Here is an 18,395-nt window from a genome sequence, read left to right on the forward strand (position 1 = left end):
TACTTACATCCCCACAGCAGTGGCATCTTGGTGGTGTTGGGATTAGAACTTGTGACCTTTCGATCCAACATCTTAACCCTTGAGCAACAGGTTAATGAATCGGCCATTCTAGGGGAGTTTGAAGAAGAATCACATATAGGTGTAAAATGTCCATACAATTTACACACATATGGTACAGTTTCTTTAAGTCTGTTTACAGGTGTCTTATTTCCTATTTAATTAATATACAAAACAATAAGTATCAACACCATGATAAGCAGCATGTACTGCATTTGAAGGCCCTCAAGAATGGAAGTCACAAAACTGTTGGGCATCCGTGTAGTGAATATTCCAAGTCAGAACAATTATTTTGTTTAATTACATTTACATTTATGGCATTTGGCAGATGCCTTTAGACAAGGTGACCTACAACTGAGCAATTGAGTGTTAAGGGTCTTGGGTAAGGACAGCTTGGTGGTGGAGTCCAATGCTTTAACGACTGAGCTACCACATCCCATTACATTTCACAATCACATTTACATTCACCCATTCTTACCATCGTCATTACCCCTTACCCACACTAACATTCAAATTCGATCTATTTCCCTCATGAATCTACAACTTTCACAATGTAGAAACACGTAAAATAATGACTGGGACAAGAAGTTCATACAGTTAATTATCTTTTAATCAGGTGAGTAATTTAAGAAGATAAATAGATTACATGAATAATATGTAATCTTGATGTAAACACGTGGTACTGTACAAGAGCATTATCACACGCTTCCTTATAATTACAAAATATAAAACATCTTTAAATATAACTACTATGTATATCAGATTCATCGCGGTAAAAAATAAATATAGACAAGCATAGCAAATAACATTTCATATTAAATAATAAACACAGTTTATTAAAGGAAAATTGTTTCATTGCACTTGGTCCATCGGTACGTCCATCAGTCCTTCCACTGTTTTAATACCTGCAAGATACAAGAACAAATTAGGACCAAAAACTACTGAGTTGCAGCTCAAACCAGTTAGAGACTCATGGCCTAACATACTCCTGAGTAAATAATGTCTTACTAGATAAATCCTGGCAGGTTTTGGCCGATGACACTCGATAACCAGGACTGGTACTGAGACACCTGAGTATACACACCAGGTGAATAGGACAGAGCACAACCTCTACCCCAGCTAGTGATACCAGCCTGAACCCAGACAGCACCCTGCTTAATGACCAGCGGACCTCCAGAATCCCCCTTTCAAAAAAGAAATAAACTTTTGTCATTTTTTGATTGTTGAAGGTTGATACAAGTTGTATTTATTTACAAATGTCTTCTTATTGTGTGTTTACCTGGCAGGTATCTTTGCCTCCTTGATAGTTACCAGCACACATCATGTTTGGGGTAATGGAGCCAAACCCCAGGAGAAAATCACAAATCTGTGTATTGACAGTAGGAACCATCGCCTCCTGAAGAACACCAGGAGCTGGTAGTTGCACTATACACAAAAACAAAGACACAAACATATTTTTAAAAGTTATCAAAACATATTCTGGTTTGCCATAGGAACCCACTTGAAACAACCCTTCAGCTCAGCAAAATGAGGAACAAACTACAACTATTCCTGATGATGCAAACAAAACACCTCTGTAGGTGAGATTTTCCTGACAAGTACAATATTATAGTTTTTTGATCACAGAAACCTGTGTGTTCATGTCTATGTATTTTACCTCCAGAGGCAATGCTTCCCCAGCCTGTGATCCAGCAGCTGGTTTTATCTGGAAAACTGCTGCCTTGCCCTGCCAGACACACTGGTCTGATGTAGTCCGTGAAGTTAACTGAAGACTTCAGGCGTAGAAGGGCAATGTCATTGTTTTGGGTGGCGCTGTTGTAGCTGGGGTGAACGATCACCTGAGTTACACCTCTCGTAATTTGATTGGGATTAGAACCGGTTAGAGTCTGTTTCCCCAAATACACCGTCACAGCAGAAGAGATGGTGCTGTAGAATTAAAAACGTTTATTAATTTCTTCACTTACATTTACAACTGATTAAAGTATTATATATGTATAAATACAAATAAAATGGAATGAAATGAAACAAACCTGGAGAAACAGTGGGCTGCTGTCAGAATAAAGTCTTTGTTGATCAGGGTTCCTCCACAGAAATGTCCATTATAATCAGGGCTCTGGAGACTAACCTGCCATGGCCACCCTCCTTCTGAGGAACTCTGCCCACCCACTATACGGGTGTTAAAAGGGGCACGACCACATACTGAAGAAAGAGAAACATCAGTTACAATCCGAACGGCATCATTCAGCAGAACAGAGGAGAATAAAATTAATTAAGACTCAGAGAAATACCCACCATCCAGCTGTGAAAGAGAACCTGAAATGAAAGAAGAAGCTAAGTTCAACAAAATGCAGATGTAGATTTAGACAACTTTAATATAAAACAAAATGCCAGAAGTTCAGGTGTTTAACAAACAGAATGGAAAGAGCAAGGCGAGATAAAAACACAAGTCAAGATTACACTATTCTGTGCTTTAAACAAAACACACTGTTTAAAAGAAGCTTTACAGAAATGAATAGGTTTAAAAATGATTAATTATACATTAGCACATATAAGTGTGTCGCTAATAAGTGAGCAAGTGGCAACTGTAGCAAAGAAAAACTCCCTGAGATGGTATGAGGAAGAAACCTTGTGGTTGTCTTTTAGATGTCTGCATTATTTGTATGTTTTTGATATTTTATAAATTCGACAACTCAAAATACAATAAGTAATAAATTAGTCAACAAGTGTTATCATTTCATAATATTTACCTTCAATAAAATCTGTTTATAATCAAAGGTCAGTACATATTATAACAAAATAAAATGGAAAGCTACAGGATTTGCTGGATCAAGTTATACTTACAGCTATAGCTATTTGCACAATGACCAATGTTGTATAAATTTGCACATAGCCATTATTGTAAATAAAAGTAAATAAAGAAACATTCTTCAGTAATTATTGCTAAAGTCTTACCTTGTAAGCATAAGAGCAGAGCCACAGCCACACACTGGAATCTCACCATGTTTGGATCTAGTTCAGTATCTGTCTGTTCAACTTGCAGGTTAAAGTGACACTATAGCAGGTTCCTTGATGCTATTTTATAGCAGTCCTCCTACAATTAACAGTGTTAACATACTGATCTGTTACATCATCGGACTGTCCCACTTTATTTAGGAAACATTCCTATTAGTCTATCAGTAACAAACTTTCCAGTCTTCACACCTAGCATGTAATTATCTTCATGACAAGAATCCAGGTATACTAGAAACAAAACACACAGGAAATCTATTTATAGGTTTAAAAATTGTACTTCCTCATCTATAACAGGGGACAATACTTCAATCTGAGATCATATTTACAAACAACATTTTACCATTACTGAAAAAAAATGTTGCCAGGGTCTAATCCGACACGATTAGTTTATTGAATGTGCGGATTTTAAATTCCTTTAATATTGTCTGATAATTTTATCTTATTGTTTACACGATTTATTGGAATCCATCGCTCAGTACATGATGATAATTCTGAGGGGACAACATCCTGCAAGGGTCCTGGAGCTCCATGGTTAAGGAGAGACACTGTCCCAATGCATCTTTACAGAGATATATAGATTATGTACACACGTTGCAATCTTTTGCCAAAAGTATTTGGTCTCCTGCTCATAAGTACGGTATGTGATTTTTGAACATTGCATTTCACATTTAGTCCCAATTTGCTCTTATAATTCCCTCCACTCTTCTCCATAGTAACTTGTCTTTTAAAATTCATATCAACCATATTACAAAAACAGCTTCTTCCACCTTAGGAATATTGCTAAGCTAAGAATGTCTATATCTGATGCAGATAAGTTTGTCCATGCGTTCATGACCTCCAGACTGGCTACAGTTTGTCCAGTTCTCACAAGGCTGAGTACATACAGTATGTTCATATAACCCAAATCTTCTAATCCCTACACTGGCTACCTGTTAAGTTTTGAATCGAGTACAAACTACTGCTACTTACTCACAAAACACTGAATTGTTTATCTCCCATGTATCTTTCCCGTCTTTTAACATGCTACAATCCGTCACGCTCCCTGAGATCTCCCTGTATTGTTTATAGACTATAATCACATTCTTGATGTCACCCAAATTAGGATGAGGTTCCCCTTTTGAGTTTGGTTCCACTCTAGGTTTCTTCCTTATGTCATCTAAGGGAGTTTTTCCTTGCCACAGTTGCCATTGCTGCTCATCAGTGATAAATGCATATCATTCACCTTAACTCTTAAAATTCTGTAAAGCTGCTTTGAGACAATGTTGTGAAAAGTGCAATAGAAATAAACTTGACTTGACTTAAAGTGCTTTCTTGTAAACAGAGCGAGTCTTTGGATGCCACCTCGTAAATTGACAATTACATTTAGCAGATGACCGTTTCCAGAGCAACTTGCAATTATCTTGTTTATTTATCTGAGGAACTAAGGGTTTAGAGCCTTGCTCAAGGGCCAAGAAGTGGCAGGTTGTGATACTGGGATTTGAATTTCACTTTAAACAAATAAATCAGAAATGTGTGGCTGATGATTACAATTAACATTTCTATTCGTGAATCAGAGGAATGCATTTACAGCAGACCTGGGAAAAAAATCAGACAAGCTAAGCAGAACCAGTAAGGGGGATGTTGAGGAAGTCCACTGAAAGGTGTGCCTATGAGTACTTGAGTACTAATGAGTACTAATTCTAGCATGCCTGCCAGTAAATGTCTGTGGCTTTGGCTTAACAACAAAACAAGACCTGACCCAATTCTGAATTTCCCACATGTAGAGTAGGCTTCCAGTCAAGATCTGACTATGATTCAAAGCAATTATCAAATTCTTACACTCCAACATAACTTAGCACAAGATGGGTTCCTTTTGTGCTTATTCCTGACAAGGTTGTTTTCCTCATACCGTCTCAGAGATGCTTTTATTGTCACTTTTGCCACAGGCTTGGCTACAGGGGGTACAGAAATAAATAGTACTTGCTTTTGCTACCTTGAGGGTGAACTAATATAATATCCCACTATCCGAAATGTCCCGTATCTGCATTAACGAGCCTGAAATACTACACAATATGCAGCCTTGCTGTCAAAAGAATCATTTTCTGACATACTTGCAGTTCCATTGCTGAGGTGTGCAGTGATTAAAAGCAGACTGTGGTCCTGAGCACATTGTAGCAGAGTGTTAATATTAATTACAGTCCAAATCAATCCTCAAAGTTCTGGAGTTGATCAACAACTTTATGCATCTTTAGGCTGTTGATGTAGAACCATCCTCACAGAATGGTATCCAATTGAAGAGAACTCCATACAGAGGTATGTAAACAGTACCCTGTATGTATGTGTATGTGACAAATACAATTTGATTTGATTTGATTTGATTTGATTTGATTTGATTTGAGGTAGGATGTCAGTATGAATCAGGCAGATCCAAAGAGAGGAAAGGGACAGAAACACTGATTACTCATACCACACATAAGGACTCCAATCATACTCGCTTTGGCAGCAGAACTAAAAAGGATGACCAAAAGGTAACACAGACATGAGGGATCTCTTTGGGATAAGAGACGTCACCATGCTACCATCAACAAACCTGAGTGAACATGTGAGAGTGAGGGGATGACAGCCTACAAATATCCAGTTAACAAAACACTCGATATCCACCTGCTGTAGTCTTCATTATTTGAGGTACCAAAAAATAGCCCGCACCTTTTTGATAGAAATAGTCGGGGAGTTCATAATGGCACAGAAGTTCACTCAGATAGTGTGTTGTGAGACAGTTAAGTGCTTCATACCTCAGTGGTATTTTGTAATCAATGTGAAATTTATGTCCATCCATCCATCCATCCATCCATCCATCCATCCATCCATCCCAAGAACAAATGGTTATAGGACTTAAATGGAATTCTATTTAAAAACTGCAAAAAAACTAATACATTTTTTTTTTTACGGATCCAAACAGGGTTAAGTTCACAGCAAGGTAAAAATCCTGAAATAGTTTTTCAGTAGCCTAAATCCTGTTTACAGTATTATAATTGATTCACATTTTTGGCATTGTGCAAGGTACATGTACAGAGCCAATTAAAAGCAGTATATTTTAATGGTAGGTAAAAAGGACTAGACTTGTTGGCAGTGGAGTCATCCCTTTCTATATGATCAGTGTCAGGTTTTTAAAAAAACGTGCTTTATGCTTAGCAAATGTGCTTTTTACAGCACAGTGAAGTTTTTTTTCCTGCATATCCTACTAGTGTTATGAAGTTGGGGTCAGAGTACAGGGTCAGCCATGGTACAGCGGCCCTGGACTACAGAGGGCTAGGGGCCTTGCTGAAGGGTTCTGAAAGTGGTAGCATGGCGAAACTAGGGCTTGAATCTCCGACCTTCCAAACAGTAACTCAGAGCTACCATGCCCCAAATAATCTCCAGTCAATCAAGAATTCGGAAGCCAGAGTCCTTATTTGGGAGGTGAAAGCTTAGTGGACCCTGGTTTAGAAAGTTGTGAGTTCAAATCCAAGCCACACCAAGCTGCCACTCCTGAGCCCATGAGCAAGGCACTTAACGCCATAGCTGCTCAGATGTATGAGCGAGATAAATGTAAGTGATTTTGGATAGGGGCATCTGCCAAATACCGTGGCTAATAGCCCTGACCTTCCAATCAGTAACCCAGAGCCTTAACCACTGAGCTACCAACTAGTGTGATTTCATGCTTCCATTACTGCACTTTCACATCTGGCTTGATTCTTAGAAAACTGTATAAATATAAATAGACTAAGATTCTTGTATGCAGCTTCTTTGTTACACTTTTTATTGGTTAAACGTCTATGTAGGTTAAAGTGAAATGTTTTTCTCTTGAGGTATTTTTTAAAAGGCTTCAAATTATAATTAAAACTACATTTCAAAACCTGTTCACCCTCTTTCCTATGAATCACACAGAATGCCCTGGACAAATGCAATTACAGGTGCAGGTTCAGGCAGAAGAGAACAATAGCAATCAGTCCAAATATGTAAATCAAAACATGCAAACAGGTAATAGTTCAGGTACACAAATAATGGGATATCAGGAGCTGCAGAAATCGCAAACTTCAGATAACAAGGTAACAAGGCTCAGTTACAACAAAGTGTAAAGCAACTGAGCGTATAATTCACAGATTTCTTTGGGGATCAAAAGTCTTTTTAAAGTACTTTTAGGTGAATGGGAGACAGGAGTGCCTAATCAGCAGCTCTGTGAATGGCAGCACTGTGAGTGTTGAGGAGTTGAAGGAGTTGAAGTTCATGTTGGTTATGAATGATTGTCAGGGATTGACCTGAAGAGTGCAAATATTTTAAGAATTTAACAGGAAATGACTACGCCAGTGGTTCACATAAGAATTAAAAGCTAAAAAACTCAACACTTTTTCATGGTAACTGGGCGAAAATTCTCCTCCAGTTATTACAGTTAAAATGCGATAATATGCTCCTTTTAGTGTTTATAAACAAAAAGAGGTGGAGTTTAGTAATCAATGATCAGATTGCTTACAATTTGAAGAATCTATGAAGAACTTTTCGTAAGAAATTGGATTAACATAAAATCTATTCTATTCTATTCTATTCTATTCTATTCTATTCTATTCTATTCTATTCTATTCTTTTCGGCCAAACTGACTTTTTTAATGGTGTAACTCAAAAGATTGTATGAATTGGTGTCCTGTCAGTGACTAAAAGCTGCTCCAGTTATTGTTAATCCCAGTGGTGGGCCGTGCATTTGGTACCTGGGCCTTCAGTGGGGATGTACCCGACTTTATCCACCTCTTAATACCACCACTATCACATCGCAATTACAGAAACCATCAATACTATACAAAACACAATATAACAACACGTACATTACAGAGAGAGAGACATTTCACATATGGAGGTGAAAACTGTTTTACTAAAGCAACAAACCCAGTTACACTCCAAACCTTTACACTACAACCACAACTGTGCACCTACAACATCTGGAGCAGTTCACAATCAATATTTGTCTAATAACATGACAAAAACAATAAAATGTAAATAAAATACAACCTATTTACCAGAGATGCAGACTCATAATGTGCCCCCCAGCGCCCCCCAGAGGCTTTAATCCAGTGGTACTGTTGTATTCACTGATCTGGAAGTGGAGAATAAACCCTTTCCCAGGCTGAGACACGCTAGCTAGCTTCGGGGTTGACCGACCTGCTCATGGTGTCTAGCTTTTCTGGAAAATGGATTTTTAAGTGTTCAAAACCAAATCATTTTCTCTTCCTCCGCAGGCATAAAAGTCTAACTCAGATGTATTAATGCAGAGCTACACACGTGTTTTATCAGTCGAACTTGGCTGTAACAGTTTCCCTCTGACCAACCAATCAGAGGACGGAAAAATGCTGATGCTATTCTGGGCCAGCTACCTACCTTGTGAGGCAAATTTAAAATCTGATTGGTTAAAGAAACAGATTTATTTATTATAGAGATGATAGTAAAAAGGCCAGCAGTACTGACTCTGAAGGCTCTGGTCAGATTAGATTGACATGGCAGCAAAATGAGGCTGAAATCTGATTGGACAAAAAAATCTAACATACACATACACGTACTGGAAGCAGTGCATCCGAGAGAAACACTACGAAATGAAGAGAATAAACTGTTACAAGTTAAAAAAATAAATTAATACAATTTCATGGAACAATTTCATGGAACAAATATTAGAAATTAGGTTGTAAATGTAGGTCAGTGCTTCTGACAGTGTTTAGACCAGTAGAGAAGGTTAATCCCTTAACATTGCTAACTAGAGAAGCTAAATTGTTTGCATTTTTGCAGATTGGAAATGGGTTTTAGAGACTTTATATCAATCCAGCTCTTTTCAAAAGATCCGTGGCAATGGTTCTGATATCAATCACTTGATCAATAGTTGAAGATGCAACAATCAAATTTGTTGCAGACGAGGCCTAAGACACTTCAACAGAGTAAGGTTTTTTACTCTTTACCTATGGACCATTAAATGAATCATATCACAAACTTTCATGGTGCACAAATATTTAAGTACTACATAGAGATCTCCACTTTCATTTAATAATTTTTTACTTATGTGCATTTTTTTTTAAATACACGGTATTGTCAACAAAATTGAAAAAACATGAAATCTTACATTAAACATGAAATTTGCCTGAATGCAGATATATTATTTTGACAATCACGTATCTGCTGCCTGACCCCCACACATTATCTTGTCCACAGGACTCCATATCACCATACTAGGCTGAGCAACACATTGTTAGCCTTGTGACCCAGTCACCACCAAGTCCTGGTTCCAAGGAAAGTGTCCTGGGAAACACCTTTTCAGGGAATTCTTTGTGATCTGCTCGCATCAAAATGTAATTGATACCAAATTGTTCACAAATAGTCTACAACTAAAATGAGACACAACAACCAAGACATTCGTTTATGAGTCATCATTTTAATAATGTTTATTAAGCAGATTATATTATTAGTACAACACTTCCTAACAGCTGTAACAACTATATATCTTTTATTTTATTTTCACCTCCAGTAAAAAAAGAGACACATAAATATAAATATAGACAAAAAAATGAAAAATTTCTAAATATGAGCAAAAAAAATATACGTCATGAAAAATAATACATTTTGTTAAATTAAAATGTGTTTATCCTGCTTGGTCAATCAGTAGAACCACTGGTTCTTTGGCTGCATCAGTACCTGAGAGGACACAAGAACACATGACCAAGATTTTAGTGATTGCTGTAAAAGCCAGGCAAAAAATCATGACCCGGGGTTATATGTTTTATATATATATATATATATATATATATATATATATATATATATATATATATATGCACATGTCCAAACCATCTCAATCTCGCCTCTCTCACCTTGTCACCAAAACATCCTACATGCGCTGTCCCTCTAATGAACTCATTTCTAATCTTGTCCATCCTCGTCACTCCCAATGAAAACCTCAACATCTTTAGCTCTGCTACCTCCAGCTCCACCTCCTGTCTTCTACTCAATGCCACTGTCTCTAATCCATACCACATCGCAGGTCTCACCACAGTCCTATAAACTTTTCCCTTCATTCTTGCAGATACCCTACTATCACAAATCACTCCTGCTATCACTCTTCTCCACCCACTCCACCCTGCCTGCACTCTTTACTTCTCTAGAACACTCTCCATTACTTTGCACTGTTGACCCCAGGTATCTGAACTCCTCCACCTTCTCCACCTCTTCTTCCTGCAACCGCACCACTCCACTGCCCTCCCTCTCATTCACACACATGTACTCTGTCTTACTTCTACTGACTTTCATTCCCCTTCTCTCCAGCGCATATCTCCACCTCTCCAGGCTCTCCTCAACCTGCTCACTACTCTCACCACAAATCACAATATCATCCGCAAACATCATAGTCCAGGGAGACTCCTGTCTGACCTCGTCCGTCAACCTGTTCATCACCACTGCAAACAGGAAAGGGCTCAGGGCCGATCCTTGATGTAGACCAACCCTCACCCTGAACCAGTCTGTCGTTCCTACTGCACACTTCACTGCTGCCACACTGTCTTCATACATGTCCTGCACCACCCTCACATACTTCTCTGACACACCTGACTTCATCATAAAATACCACAGCTCCTCTCGTGGCACTCTGTCGTACGCTTTCTCTAAAGCCACAAATACACAATGCAATTCCTTCTGTCCTTCTATATACTTCTCCATCAACATCCTCAAAGCAAATAAGGCATCTATGTTGCTCTTCCTCGGCATGAAACCATACTGTTGCTCACAGATGGTCACCTCTTCTCTCAGCCTGGCTTCCACTTCTCTTTCCCATAACTTCATGGTGTGACTGATCAACTTAATACCCCTGTAGTTACTGCAGGTCTGCACATTTCCCTTATGCTTAAAGATTGGTACCAGCACACTCCTTCTCCATTCCTCAGGCATCCTCTTACCTTCCAAAATCCTGTTAAACAATCTGGTTAAAAACTCCACTGCCATCTCACCTAAACATCTCCATGCTTCTACAGGTATGTCATCTGGTCCAACCGACTTTCCACTCTTCATCCTCTTAATCGCTGCTCTCACTTCCTCCTTACTAATCCTATCTACATCCTGCTTTACCGACTCCACATCATCCAACTTTCTCTCTCTCTGATTTTCCTCATTCATCAGCTGCTCAAAATACTCCCTCCACCTTCTCAACACACTCTCCTCACTAGTCAACACATTTCCCTCTCCATCCTTTATTGCTCTAACTTGCAGCACATCCTTCCCAGCTCGGTCCCTCTGCCTGGCCAATCGGTATAAATTCTTTTCTCCTTCCTTGGTGTCCAACCTCTCATACAGCTCCTCATATGCCTTTTCCTTGGCTTTCGCCACATCCCTCTTTACCTGCTGCCGCATTTCCTTGTACTCCTGCCTACTTTTCTCATCACTCTGACTATCCCACTTCTGTTTTGCCAACCTCTTTCTGCTTATGCTCTCCTGCACTTCCTTATTCCACCACCATGTCTCCTTGTCTTCCAAAACCATCCTACAGACCACCATCCGATGCTGTCTAGCTACACTGTCCCCTGCCAACACCTTACAGTCTTCAATCTCCTTTAGGTTGCATCTCCTGCATAGAACATAGTCCACCTGTGTGCACCTTCCTCCACTCTTATATGTCACCCTATGATCCTCTTTCTTCTTAAAATAAGTGTTCACCACTGCCATTTCCTTCCTTTTAGCAAAATCTACCACCATCTGCCCTTCCACATTCCTCTCCCTAAGACCATACCTACCCATCACCTCCTCATCACCTCTGTTCCCTTCACCTACATGCCCATTAAAGTCTGCCCCAATCACCAATCATTCTTTCCTAGGTTCATCATCTACCACTTCATCTAATTCACTCCAGAATCTTTCCTTCTCCTCCATCTCACAGCCAACTTGTGGAGCATAGGCACTGATGACATTTATCATCATTCCTTCAACTTCCATCTTCACGTTCATCACCCTATCAGAAACTCTCTTCACCTCCACTACACTCTTACTGTACTCTTCCTTCAGAATCACCCCTACACCATTTCTCTTTCCATCCACACCATGATAGAACAGTTTGAACCCACCTCCAATGTTCCTGGCCTTACTGCCTTTCCACTTGGTCTCCTGAACACACAACATATCTACCTTTCTCCTCTCCATCATATCAGCTCTCTCTCCCTTTACCCGTCATAGTAACAACATTTAAAGTACCAACCCGAACCTCCACTCTCCTACACTTCTCCTTTTCCTGCCTTCTCTGTAGACGTCTTCCTCCTCTCCTTCTCCTCCTTCGGCTAACAGTAGCCCAATTTCCACCGGTACCCTGTCGGCTAACGATACCTGTGGCGGTCGTTGTTAACCCGGGCCTCGGCCGATCCGGTATGAAATTCTTATTTGTGGTCTGCATATTTGATTTGGCACATGTTTTACGCTGGATGCCCTTCCTAACGCAACCCTCCACATTTACCCGGGCTTGGGACCGGCACTAAGAGTGCACTGGCTTGTGCCTCCCTAATGGCTGGGTTTTATATATATATATATATATATATATATACACAAAATGTATATGCATATGTACAAAATTATCTTGTACCTGACAAATCCAGGAAGGTTTTTTTTGATGATGTTGGAGATCCAGATCTGGTACTGGGATATCAGAGTGTAAACACTGGGTGAGCTGTGCTGTGTACAGCCCTTACCCCAGCTAGTGATACCAGTTTGAATCCAGGCTGCACCCAGCTTGGTCACCATTGGACCTCCAAAATCTGCCTTTAAAAATAAAAAATCAATGTTGTAAATATAATGCGAATTTTATTCCAATCTTACTGCGCATTCACACTAGAAAGTTGATATTATAAGGTTACCTGACAGATTTCCGGGTCCCCGTGTAGATACCCGGCACATATCATGTTTGTAGTAATGGGCTCGGGTTTTAGTAGAAAATCACAAAAAACTGCATTAATAATGGGCGCCATCGTCTCCTGCAGCACACTGGGTGAAGGCACTACACACAATCACACAAATATATTACAATTTATTGGTACTATCATATTCTCATTTCTGTGTTTACATGTTTGTGTATGGCCTGATAGAACCCACTTCTGATGATCACTTTAAATGTATGTATGTACTTCAAAATTGGCCCCAAAATGAATTCAGGGATCAGGGATGCAGGTCTGAGAAAATTACTACATTGCAAGACCCCATGCCACAAATGTTTAGGGTCATTTACACCTAAGGTCTATTTACAATAGCCATCTAACCTACCTACATGGATTTGGACTGAGGAAATTTCAGGACCTAGAGAAAACCCGCATGAACACTCAGTGTGAGGCAACAATGCTATGAACTGCAACAATCTGCATTTGAATACACTGAACAACATTATTGTTTAGCTGGAGTAAAACTTTCTTTCAGCTTCTTCTGTTAGGATTCGCCACAGCGGACCATCTGCATGAATGATTTGGCACGTTTTTTTATGCTGGATGCCCTTCCTAACGCAACCTTCCCAATTTATCCATGCTTGGGACCGGCACTAAGGCTTGTGCAACCCTAATGGCTGGGGTTAGCTGGAGTAATGTAAAAATTAGTATTCTGTGGTCCAGCAACCAGTTACTGAACCAAAAAACATCTCCCTATAACTGGCTACTGGACCACAGAAAGAAACTATTTGTAATACTCCAGTTCACAAGCTTTGGGGATTAGAAGGACACAAACCAAAGGACTCAGGAAAAGAACTCTGGGCAGACAGAGAAATGCCTGGAAATTTGGCATGCTTGCAGGAGGGCACCGAGTCTTAGGTCATGTGCTTTACACCTCTCAGTTTTGGGGAGGTGGTGTGCATGTTTTCAGTGTGTCCTCCTCCAGGGGGTTTCCCCATCCCTATTTAAAGATGTGTGTCGTCGGGTGATTTGCATGTCCTTATTTTCTGGATTTGTGATTGTACCCTGTGATGACTTTGCACCCCAAACAGGGTGTCTTTCCCCCCCTAAGTCCCCTGAGATAAGATCTACAATAGGTTCCCTGCCGCCCTGTGTAAGATAGGTGGTATGGAAAGTAGTTGGAAGTTCAGTTTGTTTCGGTCTGAAAGCTGCCTGAGGGTTCAACAGTTCCTTCATCTGTTCCTTCAACACTACTTATGATCATGTGCCTCAGAGTTTTAGTGTAACTTAAAATGTAACACATTGATTATACTTTGTGTGAACGGAGCCATTTATTTGTGTGTGCAGTTAACCTGCAGTGTTGACGCTCCCCCAGCCTGTGCTCCAGCTTATGGTGCCATCAGGAAAACTGCTGTTTTGTCCAGCCAGGCACACTGGTCTGATGTAGTCAGAGAAGGTGACGGAAGAGTGCAGCCGCAGAAGTGCGATGTCATTGTTATTGGTTGTGCAGTTGTAGTTTGGGTGAACGATCAGCTCTTTAATGTGTCTGGTAATCTGATTTGGATTGGAACCATTGAAAGTCTGTTTCCCCAAATATACAGTAACTTTAGAATGTCTAGTCCTAAAAGAAAGAAAGAAAGAAAGAAAGAAAGAAAGAAAGAAAGAAAGAAAGAAAGAAAGAAGGCTGTTTAGTTCATTGGGCGTTTTTCTGTTTACTCTCAGAGTCTCAGTACAGTGTTATGTATAGAACTGTGTGTAATATTTACCTGGAGAAACAGCGGGCTGCGGTCAGAACCCATTCTTTGTTGATGAGGGATCCTCCACAGAAATGGCCACGATGTTTACCAGGCCTCTGTAAACTAACCTGCCATGGCCACGCCCCCTCTGAAGCACTCAGTCCATCCACAGAATGGATGTTAAGTGGTGCACGACCACATACTAAAATGAGAGGAACTCTATTAGATGATCATTTTATCATTTAAGCAGAACAGAACAAATATAAATGTGACTTCAGATGAAATTCAGATGAACCTACCACTGAGTTGGGAAAAGGAACCTGTAGTGCAAAAAGATCATAGAATATGCATTATAAAATGGTATGCTGACTATTTTGTTACTGTTATTGACAATGTGTACATACATTTCACTCTAAATTAAATAATATATATTTATATATTTATACATAGTAGTAAGCAGTTGATCAGATATCTAGTAAATAAAATCTATTTCTTTTTAGCAGGACATACAAGTTTTTACACTTCAGTTTCCTGTAATCTGATCTTCTTTATCCAATAAAAAAAACACACAGCAATTAATGTAGAAACATTAAGAGATTTCTTACCTTTTAGCCATAAGACCAGGGCCACAGTCACACACTGAGCTTTAAGCATATTTGCATTCAGCCCTCTGTCTCTTATTGTGATCCAGCGAGTGTTTTTGTTTCCTGCTGTCACACTGTTATAACCACCCAGACTTCACACGGTGCAGTTTGTCAGACCTACTACATCACTGGAACGTCCTCCTTTAGTGTGGAAATAACCTTCTGTCACATTTCCAGTTTAAGCACATAGCATGCAATTATCTTCATGACTCGACCTGCATGTGCTTGATGAAACAAAACAAGCAGGAAATATGCTTAATAGCAGAGCATTTAGAGAGGAATAAATGAGAGGAAACCCCAGACTCAAACTCACCACAACACACGTGACCTCAATTACACTATTATTTTTTAAGTAGGTAAAAAGAAGGTCTTGTGCTCATGAAAATTGTAATAGAAATCTCAGGGTTTCTTTCATGTGTCATCTAAGGAGGTTTTTTTTGCCACCAGTTGCCACTGTCTTACTCATAAGGGGGAAACTTTTATTTATGAATAATAATTTAATTGCTGCTTTTTCTCTGTAAAACTGATTTAAGATAATGTCCATTGTTAAATGGAAACCAGAGATTCAGGTCTACTTAGTTAAGTAGATTTATAATATTCCCCACAATAGTAAAGTTCAACACTCTCTCATACTCTCATCAGACCCCCCCAAACCTCTTTACTGATTCTTGACAGTCCAGCAGGGGGCACTGCAATTACCAACTAGGTCACAGCATGAGGTTCATCATAGTACAGTGTAGAAATACCAGATTTTACGTTTGTGGTTTTTGAAACACATGCATTTTCCTTTTGTTTTTATGAAACAAATTCAGCAAAAGGCAAAAACACATAAGAATGTGACAGCAAATGAGTGGAAAAAAAGTTCTGTGGTGTCCAAATGGGACATTTATGTCTTTACCAGAAGAGCTTGTGTAAGATGGAAAACAGGAGAGAAGATTTGATCAGACTACTTCTTTGGGTTGTATTTTTAGCAGGGAATGTTCTGGACTGTAAAAGGAATGCTGAACCAACACGGCTGCATTGGAACTGACTTCACTGTACAACAAGACGATGAGCCAAAGCGATGAATACGTCCGAGTTCTGTAAGCGTTATTTTGAGAGTAAACAGTGGTCTGGTTTTGAATATTGCATTCCACATTTAGTTCTAATTTGCCTTTTATAATTCCATTCACTCTATTGAAAAGATGTTCCACTAGATTTTGGAGTGTGCTTATGGGTATTTGTGTTCATCAGCCACAAGGGTGTTATGAAAGGCAGGTAGTGTTGTAGGTGAGGAGACCTGTTGTGCAGTCAGCAATTACATTCATCCTGAAGGTGTTCAATAGGGTTGAGATCGGAGCTCTATAGCAGGCCCCTAAAGATCTTCCTCTCCAATCCATGTAAACCAGATCTTCAATGAGCTCACTTTGTGTACAGGGGCATTGCCATGCTGGAACAGGTTTGCGTTTCCAAGTTCAAGCAAATGCAAAATTTTATTATAGCGCCATCTAAAGACGTCCTGTACAATTGAGTGCCTCCAGCTTTGTGGTAACAGTTTGGAAAGGAACAGATACAGCAGCAAAGGTCAGGTGACCCAATACTTTTGGAAATATAGTGTATGTCTCACATGTAACAACAAATAATAAAAAAGAGTGGGCCATGAACTGATACCTGGAGAATATCTTTAACTACAGTAGCTAAATGTGAAAATCATTAGTATAGAAAAAGCCTGTAACTCCAGTGCATATGCAGCAGTTTGAAAGAATATAGAGGCTGGTTTGACGTAGATGCTGGCAGATAGTGAGTGGAATCACATTGGATGCTGCTGCCATGAGACACAGCAGCTTCTGGAACTGCTTCACAGTGAGTGGAGGACAAATGGGAGGACCTGGTATTGGTAAGCTTTGTCCCCGTAAGCAAACCTCAGGAACCTCCTGTGTGCGGGAAGGACGGCTATGTGGAAGTAAGTGTCCTTCAGATCTATTGTGACAAACCAGTCCTTGGACTTGATCTGATCTTTGAGAGTGAGCATCCTGAACCTGAGCCTCATGAGTGAGCGGTTTAGAATCGGAAGCAAACCCGTCATCCTTATGTGCACCTCCTGTTGCAGGACCAGAGCCTGCTCGGGTCCCACCATGGTGGAACACACCCCGTTGAACCGGGGAGGAGAGGACCCCGAAATGAATCGAGTAGCCCCTGTCTTCAGTACACAGGACCCACTGAGACATGTCTGGCTGGAAGTCAGAGCGCGTTGAGCACGAGCAGATCCGGGAACCAGAGCTGGTTGAATGCAAGCAGAGCCGCTCCTGAACGTAAACCGAGCAGAGCTGAGATCCGTAACACTGAGGGGAGAGTTAGGGAAACAGGCGAGGTCGGGAAGCCGATTGAAGGTTTCTGGAGTCCTTATATGTGTTTGAAATATGGACGCCATTTCTGTGTAGCAGGTTGCAAAGGGGAGGTTCCTCGGTGATATCGGCGGCAATGCCGGAAGTGTTCAAGCAGGCTGACAATTGTCCATTGTGAAAAGCGCTATAGAAATACACTTGACTTGACTTTAACTTGCATTACAAGTGATAACTTGTATACAATTTACCCACATATGGTATAGTTTCTTTAAGTTTGTTTACAGATGCCTTATTTCCTACTCAATTGATATACTAAGCAATTAGTATCAACACAGATCAGAAGCAGCATGTACTGCCTTTAAAGGCCCTTAAGGATGGGAGACACACCAAAACTGTTGGGCATTCGTGTAGTAATTATTCAAGGTGAAAACAATTATTTAATTAATTTACATTTATGGCATTTGGCAGACGCCCATTAGACAAGGTGACCTACAACTGAGCAATTGAGTGTTAAGGGTCTTGGGTAAGGGCAGCTTGGTGTTGGAGTCCAATGCTTTAACCACTGAGCTACCACATCCCATTACATTTCACAGTCACATTTACATTTACCCATTCTTACCATCTTTATTACCCCTTACCCACACTAACACTCACATTCGATCTATTTCCCTCATGAATCCACAATGTTTACAATGTAGGAACACGTAAAATAATGACTCAGACAAGAAG

At 40.0% G+C, this 18,395-nt stretch overlaps 2 protein-coding genes across 2 annotated transcripts; both read right to left on the minus strand.

Annotated features, from left to right (window-relative positions):
• Positions 1–645: 645 nt before the first annotated feature.
• LOC124392091 (serine protease 27-like) lies at positions 646–3,144 on the minus strand. The gene is made up of 7 exons (XM_046858776.1): positions 3,010–3,144; positions 2,350–2,370; positions 2,088–2,256; positions 1,715–1,983; positions 1,337–1,482; positions 1,066–1,241; positions 646–962 (listed from the first exon to the last, which is right to left on the minus strand). Coding segments are annotated over exons 1-7 (831 nt in total). The 5' UTR covers positions 3,059–3,144; the 3' UTR covers positions 646–961.
• Positions 3,145–9,482: 6,338 nt separating this feature from the next.
• On the minus strand, positions 9,483–15,470 carry LOC124386149 (serine protease 27-like). Its single transcript, XM_046849802.1, has 7 exons — positions 15,304–15,470; positions 14,998–15,018; positions 14,729–14,900; positions 14,315–14,583; positions 12,945–13,084; positions 12,674–12,849; positions 9,483–9,753 (listed from the first exon to the last, which is right to left on the minus strand). Exons 1-7 carry the CDS (start codon positions 15,350–15,352, stop codon positions 9,747–9,749), a joined length of 834 nt encoding a protein of 277 aa, XP_046705758.1. The 5' UTR covers positions 15,353–15,470; the 3' UTR covers positions 9,483–9,746.
• Between the last annotated feature and the right edge of the window lie 2,925 nt (positions 15,471–18,395).

This window comes from Silurus meridionalis, chromosome 1 (genome assembly GCF_014805685.1).
Source record: "Silurus meridionalis isolate SWU-2019-XX chromosome 1, ASM1480568v1, whole genome shotgun sequence".
In the NCBI taxonomy this organism is placed as follows: domain Eukaryota; kingdom Metazoa; phylum Chordata; class Actinopteri; order Siluriformes; family Siluridae; genus Silurus; species Silurus meridionalis.